At 38.2% G+C, this 19,169-nt stretch overlaps 1 protein-coding gene across 3 annotated transcripts in view; it reads right to left on the reverse strand.

The window, feature by feature from the left end:
• Positions 1-19,169, reverse strand: part of CAB39 (calcium binding protein 39) — a 59,821-nt gene continuing 40,652 nt past the window's right edge. For all 3 annotated transcript variants that reach the window (XM_034781113.1, XM_034781111.1, XM_034781112.1), the window contains 7 exons: positions 15,354-15,518; positions 10,758-10,876; positions 7,790-7,958; positions 6,934-6,993; positions 6,180-6,245; positions 2,687-2,830; positions 1-855 (listed from right to left, as the gene is read on the reverse strand). In XM_034781113.1, coding sequence (XP_034637004.1) covers positions 667-855; positions 2,687-2,830; positions 6,180-6,245; positions 6,934-6,993; positions 7,790-7,958; positions 10,758-10,876; positions 15,354-15,518 — 912 coding nt within the window. In that variant the 3' untranslated portion in view covers positions 1-666. The remainder of the gene's footprint in view (positions 856-2,686; positions 2,831-6,179; positions 6,246-6,933; positions 6,994-7,789; positions 7,959-10,757; positions 10,877-15,353; positions 15,519-19,169) is intronic.

The raw sequence follows: 19,169 nt of genomic DNA on the forward strand, positions 1-19,169 counted from the left end.
TTTACAACTCAATTCTCAGAAAATCATATGTCAAAAAAAATCTATAAAGCAGTGAAAGGCATATTATATACATTTCCTTATGAACCTCAAGATTTCACTCTTTTAAAAGTTGCTAAATTGAGTTTATTTGCAAGACAACTGTTTATCCCAATAAGCTCACATCTTAGATACATTTCCCCTTTGATTACAAGTAAAGCACTGCACTTTTTTTTTTTAATCAAGGCATACAATTTTATATTATGGTGCCATGTATGCACAGGTCACATTGTGCTCATATCTCAAACAACGTAAGTGCAAACATATGATTTAATCAGATTTGCAAGCATGCAACCTGTTGCTTAACTACATTAATACCTTCTTTCCTAAATCAAACTATCATCTATGTTTGCTTTCATGAATCTAGTATCTTTTTTCCCCCCAGGACTCCTAAAACAAGCAGTGTCTTTGAATTCTGAAATGACACAAATATCAAGAAAGTCCACATTGTGCAAGAAAGCAGCAGCTAGTTTTTCAACTTGGACTAAAAAAGAAGAGAGAAAACAAAAACCGTTCACTGAACAGCAGATTAGCAGTAATGTTCCTCATGAATTGATAAGAGTGCCTGATGCTGAATATCTAACAGCAAATGCGGAATTTGGGTTTAATATTTTAGGGGTTTACTGGAGATTAAGCTTCTTGCTGTGCTGGTCTCTTCAAATCCCTGATCTGTTTAACTAAATAGGTCTTCTCATCATTAAATTGTTCGTCCTCGGTCCTGTCATTCTGAAACTTGCTGAGGAACTCAATAAGTTTGGTCTGGTTCTTTAAGAGGATATCTAATATAGGCTGTGTCTTGTTAGGATTGGCTACAAACACCTGCAACAAAAGAAGAGGGATTTTAGCACAGATACAGGAAACAGAAGGCTCAGTTAAAATTATACTTAGCTAATAAAAAGTGAGATGATAATGGTTTAAAATAGGGCTGTCAAATGATTAAAAAACTAATTGCAATTAGTCACAAGATTAAAATTACAATTAATCAGTTTTAATTTCACTGTTAAACAATAATAGAATACCAATTTAAATACATTATAAATATTTTTGGATATTTTTCTACATTTTCAAATATATTGATTTCAATTACAAAACAGAATACAAGGTGTACAGCATATTTTATATTATTTTTTATTACAGATATTTGTACGGTAAAACGACAAAGATAGTATTTTTCAGTTCACCTCAGACAAGTACTGTAGTGCAATCTTTTTACTGTGAAGGTGCAACTTACAAATGTAAAATTATTATTGTTGTTTTTTATATACCTGCACTCAAAAACAAAACTATTTCAAACTTTAAAGCCTACAAGTCAAAGTATGAAGGAGCATGTGAATGTTTAGCATATCTGGAACGTAAATACCTTGCAAAGCCAGCTACAACAATGCCATACAAACGCCTGTTCTCACTTTCAGGTGACATTGTAAATAAGTAGGCAGCATTATCTCCCGTAAATATAAATAAACTTGTTTGTCTTAGCGATTGGCTGAACAAGAAGTAGGACTGAATGGACTTGTAGGTTCTAAAGTTTTATATTATTTTAGTGTTTAATGCAATTACGTAAGAAATAATAATTCTACATTTGTAAGTTACACCTTCACAATAAAAAGATTGCACTACAGTACTTCCATGAGTTGAACTGAAAAATACTATATTTTGTTCATTTTTTTACAGTGAAAATGTAATAAAAATATAAAGGGAGCACTGTACACTTTGTATTTGTGTTGTAATTGAAATCAATATGTTTAAAATGCAGAATCCAAAAATATTTATAATAAATTTAAGTTGGTACTCTATTATTGTTTAACAGTGCAATTAAAACTGATTAGTTGTGACTTTTTAAAATCTAGTTAATTTGTTTTGGGCTCATCACTTGAGTTAACTGCGATTGACAGCCCAAGTTTAAAATTATGAATGTTTTCTCTCCTAAATATCTGCACATGAAAAAAACAATTGGAATATCTGAGAAGATTAATCTGAAATGAAAACCAGTTTTATATGTTATTGAGGTAGAGACTGAGGGCTGAATTCTGAAGTTAATGGGAGCTGCCTGGTCATGACATCCTGCAGGAGGCACTCAGCACCTCATAGGATTGAGTTCTGTAGCAAGTGCACGATTTTATGTATCTAGCATCATCGTTAAGAGAGACTAGAGATGGTTTAAAACCTTTCTGCAGGGTTATTCCTGAATGAATCTAAGTCCCCAACCTATTACTAACCATTAGTTTATGTCTACTATTAATAAAAAGGGTAACTTGTTTTAACAGACAACCCTGATTTAGATTTTTCAAAACTGATTAGTTGATTTGAAATACTACACGTATCCTCCATAGTACTCTGTAGCATGACACAGACCTGTTTAGAATCCTCAGAATGATGTCGAGATATGCTCAGAAACCACAGCATGCATTCATCCCCTTCATCATTCTCAGTTCATACAGAATTTTAGAAGAGGAAGGTTATGCTAACAATAACCATACAAAACCATTTAGCATTTCCTGAATAAGTACTTTTCAGCAAAAGAAAGAATCAAGTAATTTTTCAGAGCAGACAGATCTGAGGTTTGTCATCATTATCGACTAACCTCACTACCTGTGTAAATGAGGCACACTACAGAAGCTATTCAATGGTTTTATGATTTTTGGTACCATACCTTAAAGACATGAAAGGCCTCAAACTGAATGTTGCGACTCTTGTCTCGTAGAAGGTTCATCATTAGTTTCAGATTTTCAGGTTTACTGATGTATTTTGTCATAATTGTAAAGTTGTGTCTGTCCAATAGCAATTCACCAAGCAACTAAGGGTGGAAAAATGTGACAGAACAATGAAGTATTACTGAAATTTTATGAGTTCAAATACAATTTTTATCATACGGGTTGTGAAGCACATTGAGTAATTGACATCTGTCAATAAAAGAGGTATAACAAACTCGTGGTTCTCCTGACTCCCAGTCCAGGGTATTTTGATGTGGTTTTTCCATTCTCTCTCTCAGCCTGGCTGAAAAACTGCCTACCTTTCTGTTTCCCATTAGCCTGTGACTCCACTACCACTTTTGCTGGTAAAACTTTTGTTGGTCAGGGGAGTGAAAAAACACACCCTCTGACCATCACAAGTTTCACTGACAAAAGTGCTGATGTGGACAGTGCTATGTCAGCAGAAGGAGCTCTCAATACCCCCATAACGAATGCCCTTTGCTAGGTGATAACTAGCTACTGTACCATATCTATGCTCAACATGTCTGGTATCTGAAACGGATAATTCGATGTTGTCAGAAGTCAGCTACCCACAGTCAAGGTATCATCCTCCCTCCCAATTTTATAAATGAGGTAAGAGAGGATCTGAGAGGTTGCACAAGACCATTTCTACCAGAGGTGGTAATAAAAGCTCAATCTCTACTATAACAGCTATAAAAGAGTCATCCATGTAGCCATGCTACTTTGCACAAAGATCGGGCCAAATCTGTGTTCTTGGCTCTGCCGTCTGTAAAACAGGATTATCCCTACATGGCCATCTCTACAAAGCACTGACACAGACAGAAGAGTCTTTAATTATAAAACCTGATACTGTACATCATGGTTTTGTGGTTAAGGCATTGGGACTGGAATATAGGAGGAACCAGGCTCAATCCATGGCTCTACCATCCCTGCATCGTGATGTTGGGTAGGTACTTTTCAGGTGGTTACAGTCTTTGGCTATTTTTGCATCGTCTTAATTTAAAAGGTTACGTTTGCTTTTTAAAAAAGCAAACTTTAACCTAAAATAAAAAGAAAATGAAACAATATAAACAGTAATTAGCACTATCACAATTATATTAGTGTGTGATGAAATGGACCAGCTCTGCTTTTTAGTCCTTTGTTACACTTTTGAGGTTCCCAATGAACACTTAATCTTCGGAAATTGATCTTTTTTACTACATTTGTTCTTTTTACCACTCAGAAAATATTAAAAATTCTCTAGTAAAACGATTACAAAATGAAAACACTGACTTGACCTTCTATACATATTCCAAGTCTGAAATTACCACCCGAACATGCAAGCATTTATAACAACATTGTGGGGGAAAAGGAACCTGTCTCTTATAATCTACTAACACCATACACAGTTAAAAAATAAAAGAAAAGAAAATTCCAAAAGAGGAAAAAAATAAAAAACAGTTATGGTTGCTTAACAGGAAACCCCCCCTACTCACAGTGGTGCTGGAACACTTAATAGTGGGGGTGCTGAAAGAAGTTTTTATTTTTTACCTCATGCCCCCCTTTATTCCTATCTATGCTGCCCCACCCTCCAGAGCTGGGGCTGGGAGTAGGGCCACGTCTCCGGGAGCGGGGGATCTGGCCAGGGCTAAGGGACCAAGGCTGGGGCCACAGCAGGGCATCTGGGACCCCGCATGTGGGGCCAGAAGTGGAGTCCCGGGCGTGGGGCTGGCAGCCGGGGCCCTGAGAGTAGAGCCCCTGCCACAGGGCCGGGAGCGGGAGCCTGGGAGTGGAGTCAGCAGATGGGACCCCAGGAACAGGGGGCTAGCAGACGGGGCCCCAGGCACAGGGACAGGGACCCAAGCCCTGGGCGCAGGGCCCCAGGAGGGTAGCTGGGGAGTGAAGTCCCGGGCACGGAACCAGCAGCTGGGACCCCACATAAAACCTGCAGCACCCCCGGCACTCCTAGTTCCCGCACCTAGGCCAACTCAAACACTTAGAAGCAAGCATGTGTGTCCAGTTAACGTGTCTTTCTTTAACATATCAATCCCCACACACTGCACTCACCCATCTATAAGTAAGTCCCATACACCTCCAACACGCACTTGTAACTGATTCCTGACAACTGTGCAATACCTTCACTCCAACCTCATACTTCCCTATGGAAAATTAACACATCCCACAGCTGACCAGCACGGATGTTTAATAGATATCTATGCTGATGTTGCTGTGGTTACCAATTATATCTATTTAAGTGTATTTTATTAAATTATGTACCTGGGCCCTGAGTTTTGCGGAAATAAGTCTAAAACTAATCAGTGCTTATGCTGGTACAACTATTCCCTCACGGAAAAGGGGATAAACTGTACCAGTATAAGGCGAAAGGCACCTTCACATTAGTGTAACGGCATCCACATTGCTTTACTGGTACTACGTCTTTATAAAAATCACACCCCGATGATATATATTATACCAGTGTAGAAACTGTGCGCAGACCAGTCTAAATCATTCCTTGGACAGTTTCACCCAATACCCTGACTGTAAGCTCTTTGGTACATGCACGGTCTTCGTGTGTGTTTGTACAGTGCTTTATCACAATGGGGCCCTCATCCCATTTAGACCCTTGGGAGTTTCTGCAATATAAGAAGCTTGAATAATAGCCAGTCTTCATAAAAACCAATGAAAGATATCTTTTGCATCCTCAAACGGGAGAACTGTGGTTGGAGACAACTGGCTGACAGTTGTCTCTAGCTACAAAATTTTCAGTCAAGAAATATCACTCTGTACAGATACATACATGCCTATTTGTGGGGTAAATACTGGGGGAGCCCCACTGCTACCAAATCTGTGCCCTGGGATAGGTAAGGGAGCCCCTACTGCCACATCTGGGGGGAAATGGGGCCCCCCTACCACTGCTCCAGCCTCTTTGGTTCTCCCTGTTGTCCCTGCTTCCCTTGGGCTCCACCCCTGTAGCCCTAACCCGGCCACCATCACTCCAAGTGGAAGATAGGGTGATGTTGCAAGGGTGTGGCACAGGAGCCCCTGTGTTGCGTGCGCCCCAGATTGCTTTGATTCAACCATGCTCCCACGTGATGAAAATAAACTCTTTGGCAAATCCACAAATAAAATCTTATTAAAATAGTTATTGAAATCAACTATTTTTACTGTTTTAAATTGCGATTCAAACTAATTATTTAAGTAATTGTGATTTAAATCAATTCACCCTGAAATTATCATAGAATGTCAGGGTTGGAAGGGACCTCAGGAAGTCATCTAGTCCAACCCCCTGCTCAAAGCAGGACCAATCTCCAGACAGATTTTTGCCCCCGATTCCCTAAATGGCCCCCTCAAGGATTGAACTGACAACCCTGGGTTTAGCAGCCAATGCTCAAACCACAAAGCTATCCCTCACCCTTGGAGAAAAAAAGGGCACTCAAAGTAAAACTACCTTACCTTAAGTGACTGCCTTTTCGTCACATAATTTTCTGAATGAAGTAACTTCTCATACTCACTGAAGAACTGAATGGAGAATGAAGAGAAAAATCAGGAACTTTCCAAGTGACACAAGCCCTTCTGAATGAATTTATTTAACTGGGGGGATCTTTAATAGGTATGTAAATAAAAACTTAGAATTCTACTGAAACAAGGTTTGCAGTATTACATTACAAGTGTTTAACATTTTAACAAGCTTTTTAAAAACTTAATTTCTTTGCTATTTTGGGAACTTTAAATATTTGGACTACCATATAATGAAGGAAGTTATTCTTTAAGCAATAAAATTTTGTAGACTATGAAATGATTTAAGCTTTTATTAATATCAGAATTGGCCAGCAGATGGAGCAAAACTATCAAACATACCTTTGTGACTAAGGCCTCATATAGACAACAGAAAAAATGGGAAAAGGTTCCCTCTAGTGGAAAATGCATTTTCACAAAGCTAGATTTTCATCTTTTCAAAATCTCAGTTTAAGTTTTTGATGTTGAAATGCTGAGAATTTTAAAACAAATTTCTATTTTAAAAACACTATGGTACAAAAATATGCAAACCTAACTTTGATTAATGCAATACATAAACTGTCCTTGGTAATTCTTAACTAAGAATCCAAGCAATACGATACAAAGAATGAAAAAGTATTTAACTTTTTCAGTCAAATGAAAATTATTCTGTATCAATCATCAAAAAGTTCTGAGGAATTATATTACTCACCCTATCATAATGCTGTTCCAAAAATTCTGCACTCAGCAACTTGTGTCTCGTAAGTAAATCCTGAAAAAGTATGTCATGTTTAAGCAATATTTTCAGATTAAAAAAAAAGTATTTATTAAAATAATAAATATTCATTCTGGATGCCTCTGAAGAGTCTAATTAATCCAATGAAGGATTTTGATATACTATGGAAATAAAGAAAAAAAGTTGGAATATTGGTGTAGATTCTTGATTGTGGCTATGAAAACTCATAGCATAACTTAGGAAGGGGTCTGCTATATGCTGTACTGGTTCTCATAGAGAAATCAGAGCAACTTGAAGGCTCTTTTAACTTGTGTTGGCTTCCAACAGCTCCAAGATACAGCTGCTTGGATCACTGGGGCACAGGGAAACCCAGGCCTACTCTCTGCAACAGGAATGACACATAAGCTACTATATCACCAGAGCCCTACAGCACCAAAGGGTCCACTTACACTATTCATTATTTGTACAGTGTTAGCACCTAGATGTCCCAATCATGAATCAGCACCAATCATGCAAGGCACTACACAAATAAGACAGTCCCTCCCTGCCTTGAAGAGTTTACAATCTAAGTAAAATATTAAATTTTAGTTCTGGAATAAATGTTACCCTGAACATAGCACATGTATCTGAAGCAATATCTTAATTGCCATGTGCTTAGAAGGAAGCAATGTTCAATTGATCCAGCCCCTTTACAGAGAGTGTCACAAACTTTGTTCTCTGTCTCCATATGCTGACTCCATATGTGACTAACACCTGACATTTGGGATTATATATTTGAGATGCTGGAGAAATGTATGCTATTGTAACTATTTAGATATGGTATGCAAGTTACCTTGAATGTGGCAAACGCATCTGAAGCAATGTCAAACGTTGACATTTCCACATATCTGAAGAAATCATAGAACTGTTCTGACCACAAGATTATTTTAGCAAGTGGTTCATGTCTAATGCATTCTCTTAACATTATTCCACAATTTAGAGCAATTTCTGGAGATTCGTACCTGCAAAATGAGAAGTCTATATAAATACCTTTAAAATGTGGTACTGTAGTACTGCAACTTTATATATAATTAACTATACGCTATATTATGTTATCAAGTCAACTTAAACATTTCAATAATTAAAAGGCATTTATCTGCATATTAAGTTCCACTTTCAGATGTTCTACGAAACACTACCAAAATCAGATGATCAATCTGTTGCTTGTATGAATCACTTGTATACAATGGGAGCATAAGAAACATAACTTTATGTTCAGACTCAAAATCAATGCCCTCTTCTCATAACTGCAGGTGGAACGTGACTCATAGCAGGCTTTTCTAAATGTGCAGTAGGTGCTCTGCAGGTTGGGACAGCAGAAGTTTGCCCTCTAGTGGTATGGACAATTCACAACTCCCAGTATACTGCCAAACTTGTTCATTTTATATGGAATACTGAGTATGACTTTTTAGGTAAACTTCATAAGTGAACAAACAGACTGTTCCACGTGGTCAAAAGAATAAGCATTTACACTGCAAGTACACGGTCAAAATTTGAAAGTAACGTCACTTGAAATCTATGGGTCTCTTGTAGCTCCACATATTTAAATCAACAGGATTCTGGCAAATCATATACCTTTTCAAAGCCTAGATCCTAATGGTTGGTTCACATTCACCGTAATATCTTAAAATTATGTAAATTTGGCTATACCAGATGCATCATATGTAAGACATACAACAGATCAGTAAGTACTTCTATAAATTAAAACCAACATCTATTTCAAACATTTTTATTCATGCACACACAAAAATGTTTCATGGTGGCTGTCCTAGGTTATGCTGTCCTAAAAATCAGCAACGTGGTCCACTGAACACGATCCTGGACTTGAAGTTAGGAGAAGATTCTGCCACTGACCAGTCTGACAGTTTGGGGAAGTTATTTCACTTCTCTGTGCCTCAGTTTCTATGCCTTCCTTTGTAAAGCACTTTGAGAAAGCACATATAAGAATTTAGTATCATTCATTTGTTCTTACTTTTATATTATACGATGGTTAATAATAATCTTGCCCTTTGAATCTTTCAGATATCTTGGGTTCTGTCAAAATGAGACTGTACAATAGGAAAAATTAAAAGTACTCTGTGGAACACTGGATTTCTTTACAATTGCAAAGATACATTTTGTTGCTCCTCTAGACTGCTAGGGGGTTCTTAGTGTTCATGAGGAAGCCAGGGATTAAAATGTGCAAGTTCCTGCTCTTGTTGTAAAACAATTTTTCTATATGTATCAATACTCTGCTGGCTCAGACAAGTGGCACAGATAAAAAGAATGAAGAGACAATGTGACATAAGCATGATACCACACATTTGGTAGGTTTCAGACTTGGCAACATCTCTAATTACTATGTAATGCAAAAACTTTGAGGAAAAACTAAAGAGCAGATCTTTTGTTTAAACATCCAGAAAACAAAACCTGTTATTTTAACATCTTATTACTGTCGTCATGATGTGGCAAACAGCTATTCCAAGGAATTAACTATTTAATCTAATTCTTTATCATTTCTATAGAATCTTATACCATGCCAATCACTGTAGCATTTGAGTACAACTACAGTATACCCCCATTGACCCAAACCTCATTATCCAAATCCCTTTCTTGTCCCTGAGCATGAGATACGTGCCGTCTGCAGCACGTATCTCATGCTGGGGAACAAGGAAGGGATTCGGCTAACGTGGAGATTTGTAAAATAGAGCAGAGACCTCTGGCTAGTACTGTGAGGAGCAAGACGAGCCCCCCGTTGTGGAGGAGGGAACTCCACTGCTCAATGGCTGAACGGTTCCTGCTATCCTGATTATCCGAACTCCCAATTATCCAAATAAAATCAGTGTCCCTCAGTCTATTTGGATAATCAGGAGTATACTGTACATCATGATGTATGACAGCTTATTTGAACAATATCCATCAGTATACATGCTACAGCTACTGATATAAAATTAGTGTTTGAAATGCATAAAACCATTTTTAAAATGTTAACAAGACATTAGTGAACTTTCCCACCCCAAAATGATAAAATTGGATTGCAACCTCTAATATTTTCTGTTATTCATGGCACAGAATAATAGAAATGTAACAGTCCATTTTGAGGTTGGGGGGATGTTTGTTCCCTAATTTAAAAAACAAAAGGCTTTTTACTTAAATTTGTTTTCACGAATTTTGGTATGCAGCTGCAGACTTGCTACAGCATAATTGATATGGCATGATTCTCTGATGTAACAACACAGGTAATACAAGAATAGAGGTGGAAACAGCAATCTAGCATGCAGTGAATACACAATCATATCTAGAAAAGTTGGAGCTTCTTGATGTCTCTGTAGTTGTATTACCCAATAACTATGAAGCAGGAGCTGCACAGTAACTCAGAGGATGGGACAGCAAGTTCATTTAGCCAGACGTTAGAACAATCATTCGAACACTCGGTAAATAACTAAGATCAGGAATAACAGTTTAAATTCTGGACAATGAAGTAAGTTCAGTGAAAAGGAACATTACATTACCCCAACAAGAATGTTTTTAGCGCAGTATTAGTTTTCAATTCTCACCCTGTCACCCTTCACATTAAAGGATTCATATTTTGATATTCTATTGCTTAAATTATCCATTTGACTTAAGTTACTTTAAGGGAAGTTACAGGCCCTGTGGCAAAATTATTTAAACAAATTGCAAAGGAAGAAGGTACATTTCACCACTCTCACTATCCTGCTTTTACCTGAAAAAAACATTCCAATACTTCATATAAAACTATTTACACCAAATACTGTACATACCCTTTTAATAACATGAACAATATATTTTGTTGAGTGCAGATGTATTCCACTGTGGGAGTTCTTGTACCAATTTGCCTTCTGAGAATGTTGTTGAAAATTTGAGCGACATCTTTTTTGCCCTGTCAAAAACGTAACCAATTAAGCATATAACATTTAGTACCAGAATGTATAGCAAGAGTTAATACATAAATATACATACACTTAAACATGACCATTTCACAAAAAAATTCCCCAAAAACTTTGTTTCTCTACACCCATTTCAAATCTGTCACAGCATTCAATACATCATTGTATCAACTTACATTTGGATAGCTTGAATAACCTACTGATAATGTTTAAAACAATAAAACCCTTTTATATTTTATCTGATATTCCTAGAGCTTCTCTGGATTCATTTTGTACCAAAATTATGTTAATACTATGCCTATTTTTAACAATGCCACAGTCCTGAGTAAGATGGAATATTTCAATGTTCCACTCTGTCATCTCTCATTTTCAATGTGCATGTATTCAGGTCCTTCTACTAGGGAAAACTGAGACACATCTTGGGCTGCAGTACCAACAACATGCAGACTGCACTCCAATTTACAATTTTTTTATTGTGTTTTCTCATTTTATGATGGAAAACAACAACAATTACAATTAAAGTCAAAGGTAAGTATAACAAAGGCATATTCCTCATATCATATGATCTAGGATACCACAGTCCCCCAGTTTTCTCAATACTTAATAGAAGTGTGGATATGGGTAAGAGCACTATGCTCAAATTCAACCTAGATTATCTTAAATGAAGCTGGTTGATAGCTGTAAGCACTGGAAAGACAGGAGCTCTGCATGCACCCCATATTGGATGCATATATCTACCATTTGCCAATACTGCTTGTATCTTTGGAATCATACTCAGTTTATCATTACTTCGGGCCAGTTAGCAGGAGTGCCTAACAGTGCGTGCAAACATTACTTGGAATTACCCTTGAAGAGGACTTGGAAGTTATTTGTTTCTATATGCAGCTCAAGGAGCTGGTTACCACCTTGGGCAGAACAGGATCTAGCTACAGGTCCTGACCTGGCAGTAAAGATCTGTTAAGAAACTCTTAATCATGGTTATTTGAAGTTTATAATCTGAGACCAGAAGCAAACCATTATTATTGATGAACCTTGTTTGTGGAATGAACTTATTCTGGCACCATCTGAATCAGTGTGTAGCAAGTTTTAAGGTAAAGAAATAGACTTTACACTTTATGGAGACTTCCAACAAATATGACAGAACGATAGCTTATTATTTTAGATTTGTATTAATTATAGTATTGGACTCCTGATGCTGTGACAATGGATGCTGCATGAGTAAAAAATAAACCAATTTTTTAGAAAATCCTAGGAAGATCATAGTCTTTAAAAAATGACATTTTTGTTTGTTAATTAGCATGGAGAGTTTGCTGCAGTATTGTTGTCAGGATATAAGTGTTAGTTTGTTTTGTAAATGCTTGTTTTCTGATTTATAATTCTATTGAAAGCCTGCCCAAAGCAGCATCAGAACCCTTTGTTCTGGTAATGAGTAGAGCAGTGTTTTGAGAAATATAGCCATCAAGTCTCATCCACTAACACTGACAATTTTGCCCAGGATCTCATTATTCCCCCTATTTACCGACAGCAACAGCTCCCCCTCTTTATTCATATAATTGAGCTGGTGGTGGTACACAGTAATTCCAAATCTAGTTATTGTTAGAAGCATCTATTACTTCCAAGTGATGTAATGGTCTATTTAACAAGGACACATACAAATTCTCATGCCAACAGTCATGATTCTCAGAGGTGAAGTGTAAAAGTGTGCCAGCATTGTCTGATTCTACCTCCCTGATGCAAAAAGGTTTTTTGTTTTGTGTTTCTCTCTTTTTTTTTTTAAACTTTTCAAAGGCTGCAATTACTCCCACTGAAAGGTACTTTATTACAAGTCAGCAGGAAACTGATTGACAAGTTATTGCTCTTTGAACAGTTTTGTTGATTGCCTTACATGAAAAAAATGTTTCTACATATAGACACAATTCCAAACAAATGTTAATATTAGAGTAAGGATTGGATGTTTCAGGGCAATTTCTTAATGAGGACCTAAAATAATTTCATTTACGTTAGGGGGTCCATCACCGTGGTATTTAGATTCAAATCGATTGTAGACAGAGTACAACAGTCAGAAAAAAAATCCCTCTCTATCATCCCAATTTATAAAGATAACTCCCTCAGGAACGATCCATAGTCAAACAAATACTTAGTCAAAAATGTGCACTGATCCATGCACAAACGACTTCAGGTTCTGTCATACCACTAGAAGGAGCAAAGAAACATCAGCAAAAGCATCTCATCTATTTTCAGCTCTGGACATAGTTGTCTCAAAAAATAGTAAGGTCCAAGCCACACAGGGCTTAAAAGATTAAAACCAAGATCTTGAATTGTGCTCAGTAACTGATGGGAAGTTAGTGCAGGTGTGGTGCACAGGTGTGCTGACATCAGCCCACAACATTAGGTAAGCAAATTGCCACATTCTGCATTAAAGAGCATTGCTTTAGTCCAAGATGAATGGCTCTTAACATGACCTGAAAAAGAGCTCTGGAAAGCTTGTCTCTCTCACCAACAAAAGTTGGTCCAATAACAGGTATTACCTCACCCACCTTGTCTTGCTAATATTCATCTCAGCAAGGAAAAGCCACATCCTTCTCAGGTAACAGAGCAGTTGAGAGTCCAAAAATAGGAGGCTATTACCAACAATCAGCAGCCCCTTCAGACTGAAATGTACAGCTACCTTTGATACAGAACAATCCTACGCAATTCCATGCCATTATAGATCTAATAAAATCAATTTGTCCACCACCATTTTCCATCACCAGAAGAATGCTTCCCAAATAACCAGAAAGATTAAAAACTGGACTGATAAAAGATCTTGAAAGTCAGCAGAATCCAGATTTAATTTCTCAGCATCTTATCCTCAATAAGCAGGGACCATCTCAATTGCTTTCACTCTGAATTTCCTTGGGTTTTTGTTATATAAAGACATGTATGTGGTGAGAAAAAAAATTTCCATCGGTTTTTATTTTCAAAACCCTTTTTTATGGGGTACAATTTCTAGTTAAGCCTTTTCTTTTTAGAAACGCTGACAAGTCACTTTTAAAACAATCACTTGCAGACTCTTATAGCTTGAAAACTCGGGTTCAGGTTTCTGTAGGACATGTTCAGTTTTGTGTCTGGATTAATCTACTCTGGAACGTACCTTATAGGCAATTCAGTGTATGCCAGCTATAAAGGACCAAATGGTAACAGAATCAAACAATATTCTGGGGGGTTGGGGAAAAAAGTTAACTTAATTCTGGAATGTAACACTACAACATCCCTTTAGACTGTTGTGTTTGCTTCATGGCCAACTTTTTTATGAAGAGTGCAATTTTATAGCAACCTTAATTAGCAGGATAGCCTAGTCAAGACACAGAATTCTGGGCTCTGTTTCTAGCTCTGCCATAGACTTCTTATGCAACTTGTAGGAAAGTTACTATGGGCTTGTCTACATAGCAGAGGGATGTGGGTGTGTCACCAGAAGGGTCTACATGGAGCAGTCAGAGCACAACACATTTGTGCACTCTACAATTCACATCCCATAGTCCACACTGCGCTACCACATAGACAAGCCCTAACTCGGACTGTGCCCCAGTTCCCTAGCCATAAAATGAGGATGATGATAATACTTCCACACCTCAGAGTGGTGTTGTGAAGACATTAATTACTGTGTATGAAGTACTCAAATAAATACTGTTGAGCAACAAATGAAAACTTACAGAAAGATAAAATTAATGTTCATATTTTGGAGTGATCAATAAAATCTGACTTTCCTGTCTAAACAGAAAAATGATTAGGGAGAATGTAAAACAATATACTTTTGTTTCCTATAGGGAGAAGAGTATTAAAGATTTAAAAATGGCTAATTAGTGGCAGCATTAAAACTTTTTAATGAGAATAGTCAGATGACTCAGTATTATACTGTAATAACTCAAAAGGGATTTAAATAAGACTATGGGCATTATGGCATTAATACAATCTAGGATTTTAATCTCTCTCTGAACACAGCAATTAAATTACATTAAAGATTAAGCAACACCTCTGTTAGAGTTCTGGGATAAAGATTTGAGCTATTCATCTACTTTTCATTTTTTATGTGATCTATCCTTCCAAATGCCTCAGAAATTTAATCTCACGCATCTGGTTAATTTACCAAGTAGTGCGTATTAATGTTTCCTAATTAAATCTTAAAATACAATTGCTATCATTAGCAGCATTGAAAAAATAAAAATTGTGTAGCTAGGAAGTGAACCTCTTACTTCAATTAAATAGGAATTCTGATGGTCAGAATGCAACTTACCATGTGTGTGGCTCATGAAGTTTTGTAACTACACTGCTACCTTGATATAACGCGACCCAATACAACACGAATTCGGATATAATGCGGTAAAGCAGTGCTCCGGGGGGGCGGGGCTAACGCGGTTTCACCTATAACGCGGTAAGATATTTTGGCTCCCGAGGACAGCGTTGTATTGAGATAGAGGTGTATTTTCTTACCTCAAAATCAATCAGTTGTAAGTCAGCTACTAGGGTGCTAAGAAGACCACTGTTGTAAAGTTCTTGAGCAAGCTGTGCCACAGCTTCTGTTTGTGGCTCTTTTTCATTTGTGCCATATAATATTTCCTTCATGGCAACCAGATTTTTCGAAACCTCTTCAGTGGCCTGAAGAAACAAAATAAAGAGTAGATACAGTGACTTTCAAAGCTTAAAGAATTCTGCTCGTCTTTGTAAACCACACAGTGTTTTGTTCTGATCAACTGCAAACTTTCATTAAAAAAAACAAATCACATCGCCACCTGTCCAACATCCTGGTGTGTGTGTGTATAATCTGACCTAGAGGCAAGATGCAAAAGACTCAGTTGACAATACAGTAATTATGTTATCTACAATGAAAACATCTTCCCTTTCCTCATCCTCTCAACCTTTCACTTACAGAAACCATTTCAGTAATAATATTGAGAAGATAAGGAAGAGCAAAATTGTTCCCAATCTGTAAAATGGATTTGTACATGTGATTAATCCAGAAAACATTACCTGGAAACATTCCCATCACTAATAAATTGCTCAGGTAGATAAATTGCTCAGGTAAATACATTTCTATAAACTGTGTGCCTATCGAGTCTCCTTTATGCTGTTAGGCTTCCATTCCAGTCAATAGGAAAAGAACATGTCCATTTCTGTTGATGAGAGTCTGAAGAAGCAGAGTGCTTTCCTTCCAGCAGATTTCTTGCACTAGCAAATCTCATCACCAATATTCAGGGCAGTCCTCAAGTAACAGAGATGTCTTAAACTGCTGGGACACATGTCAGCTTGTGTCTTTGCAGTACAGCATGCCAGATTGCATCTCTGAGGTCTACAAGGATAGCTTTGAACCATTTTCAAACTTAGCAAAGGTAGGGTAGGCAGGTTACCGTCTGTTCTCCAGTGGGTTCTACAGTCACTCAAGTGATGGAAGGACCTGACCAAAATGCATCAGGTATTGTTCAAGAGGGGGTCTTGACCCCAATCCCTAGGAGTTGCTTTTCTCATCTCATGGATGAAGGGTCTTTTGTATGTGTATCCACTGACACCATTACTGTTAAAGGTTCTCAACAAGATCAAACAAGAATTGGCCAGAGTACTACTGATTGCACCAACATGGCCAGGACGAGTTTGGTATCCTATCTAATCGGATTCTCTTCTCGCCCTCTGTGACGTCTTCTGATCAGTCCTCTTTTACTGATTCAAGATGCCAGTAGAATATGTCACCCCAACCTACATATTCTCAGGCTCCAAGCATGGTTCCTCAACAGTTGTCAGGACTAGAGATATCTTGTTTGTCAGAGGTACAACACGTTTTATGAAACAGTAGAAAAGAATCTACAAGAAATATCTCCTGAAATGCAAACATTATCATCTTTGGTGTAGCAGTTACCAGATTTTGCTGACTCACTCTCCTCTTCCTACGGTATTGGGTTACCTATTGGAATTGAAAACATTGGGTCTTTCTACGAATTTCATTAGGGTTCACTTAGTGGCAATAACAGCTCTTCACACCCGTATGAGGTTTTTCCACTCTTCTCTCGCCCAACTATGGCAAGATTCCTAAGAGGTTTGTCAAATCACTTCCCATAGATCAGAGACCCTACTCCTAGCTGGGACCTGAACCTAGTCCTTAATTGCCTTATGAAACTTCCTTTTGAGCCACTAGCTACATGGTCTTTAATAGATTTATCAATGAAGATAGCCTTCTGGATAGGCATCACTTCTACCCAAAGGGTTGGAGAACTGGAAGCTAGAAGTGGAGAATTGGGGGCTTTAATGTCAGACCCCTGCATTTGTAGTATTCACCACAGAGTAAGTGTCGCTGTGGGCCTATCCAAGATTTTTAGCTAAGGTGTCCCCAGAATTTCATGTTCTTTTCTTTGCCCACCCCCTAAAAAAAACAACATTGGACTAGTCAAGAAGCCATGTTCTATTCCCTACATGTCAAGAGGGCATTAGCCTTTTGCCTAGATAGGAACAACCCATTTAGAAGCTCTCCTAGACTATTTGTATCCATTGCAGACAGAAACAAGGGTTCAGTGATTTTGAAACAAAAGGTTATAGGGCATGTCCAGTTGTATTTAGATCGGTTACAACAGAACTTGGGGTTTGAGAGTAATAGCATTCTACAATAGCACTGTCTGCATCTATAACCTTACTTAAGGGAATATCAATTACAGACATCTGTAGAGTGCCAATTCGGTCCTCTGTTCATGCTTTTGCTAGTTATGTGTTGGTAGCTGTGGCAAGATCAGATGCTGCTGCAGGCAATGCAGTTCTCTCTTCTGAACACTGCTCTGCTGAACACTGCTCTGAACCTTCCACCTCCTTAGGTGGGTACTGCTCGGGAGTCACCTGATATGAAGCACCCACAGTGACACTACTCAAAGGAGCAGTTACTTACCTCTGCAGTAACTGGACTTCTTTGATATTCATGTCTCTGTGGGTGCTCCACTACCTGCTCTCCTTCTGCTCTGCTTCAGTGTCTCCCTTGTGGGACTTTGCGGTGGAGGAGCTGAGGCCAGTTCACCTGCGCAGCCCTATACAGCCTTGGTGCGGTGCACAAAGATGTGTGGGGACATGTGCAGGCCAAACAGACGCTGCTACCAAAAATCTCTGATCAAAAGTGCAGGGTGCTGACGCACCTGAAGTAGAGCATGCACAGGGGGACACACATTGAACTCCAGTTACTGCACAAGATGAGTTACCTCTTCATCAATGTACTACAGACAATGTACTTCTCGGTGTTCTAAGGAGAGCCTTTCCCTAGGTTATGGTATACTTAATGATGATCTTAAGTCAGTCAGATCAACAAATTCTAGACCTTGCTGCTCACCAATCAGAGGGAAAACATGATTGCATTTGCTTGCAGACTGGAGCTGTTTGTTTTAGGGAGTGAGGGAAAATTAGGGACAGTCTTACAGACAGCTTTTGTATCACCAGAATTATATCTATAGAGAAACAGACATATTTAAAGCAGTACAACTCTCTAGTAAACTGATTTTTTCAGACAAAGGAAATGCAGGTCTAATCTACCTAGATTTCAGTAAGGCATCTGATAGAGTTCCACATGGGAAATTATTAGTTAAATTGGAGAAGATGGGGATTAATATGAGAACTGAAAGGTAGATAAACTGGTTAGAGAGGAGACGACAACGGGTCATACTGAGAGGTGAACTGTAGGCTGGAGGGCGGTTACCAGTGGAGTTCCTGAGGATCAGTCTTGGGACCAATCTTATTAAACGTTTTTATTACTGAACTTGGCACAAAATTTGGGAGTGTGCTAATAAAATTTGCGGATGACACAAAGTTGGGAGGTATTGCCAATACGGAGGAGGACCAAACTATCATACAAGATGATCTGCACGACCTTGTAAACTGGAGTAATAGAAATTGAATGAAATTTGATAGTCCCTACCCTGCATGACCCTCCTATTTTCACTAACAACAAGAATTTCTGCTATAAGCTGGGGACACATCAGTGACAGTAGATGAGAAAGACCTGGGTACCTTGGTGTTAATCATAGGATGACCGAGCTGCCATGTGATGTGGCTGTGAAAAAGGCTAATGCAGTCCCAGGATGCATCAGGGGAGGTATTTCCAGTAGAGACCGAAAAGTGTTAGTACCACTATACAAGGCACTGGTGAGACCTCATCTAGAATACAGTGGGAAGTTCTGGTCTCCCATGTTTAAGAAAGATTAATTCAAACCGGAACAAGTGCAGAGAAGGGCTACTAGGAAAAAACCTATCTTATGGCAGGTGACTCAGAGTTTGGCCTGTTCAGCC

Source organism: Trachemys scripta, chromosome 9 (assembly GCF_013100865.1).
Source record: "Trachemys scripta elegans isolate TJP31775 chromosome 9, CAS_Tse_1.0, whole genome shotgun sequence".
Lineage (NCBI taxonomy): Eukaryota > Metazoa > Chordata > Testudines > Emydidae > Trachemys > Trachemys scripta.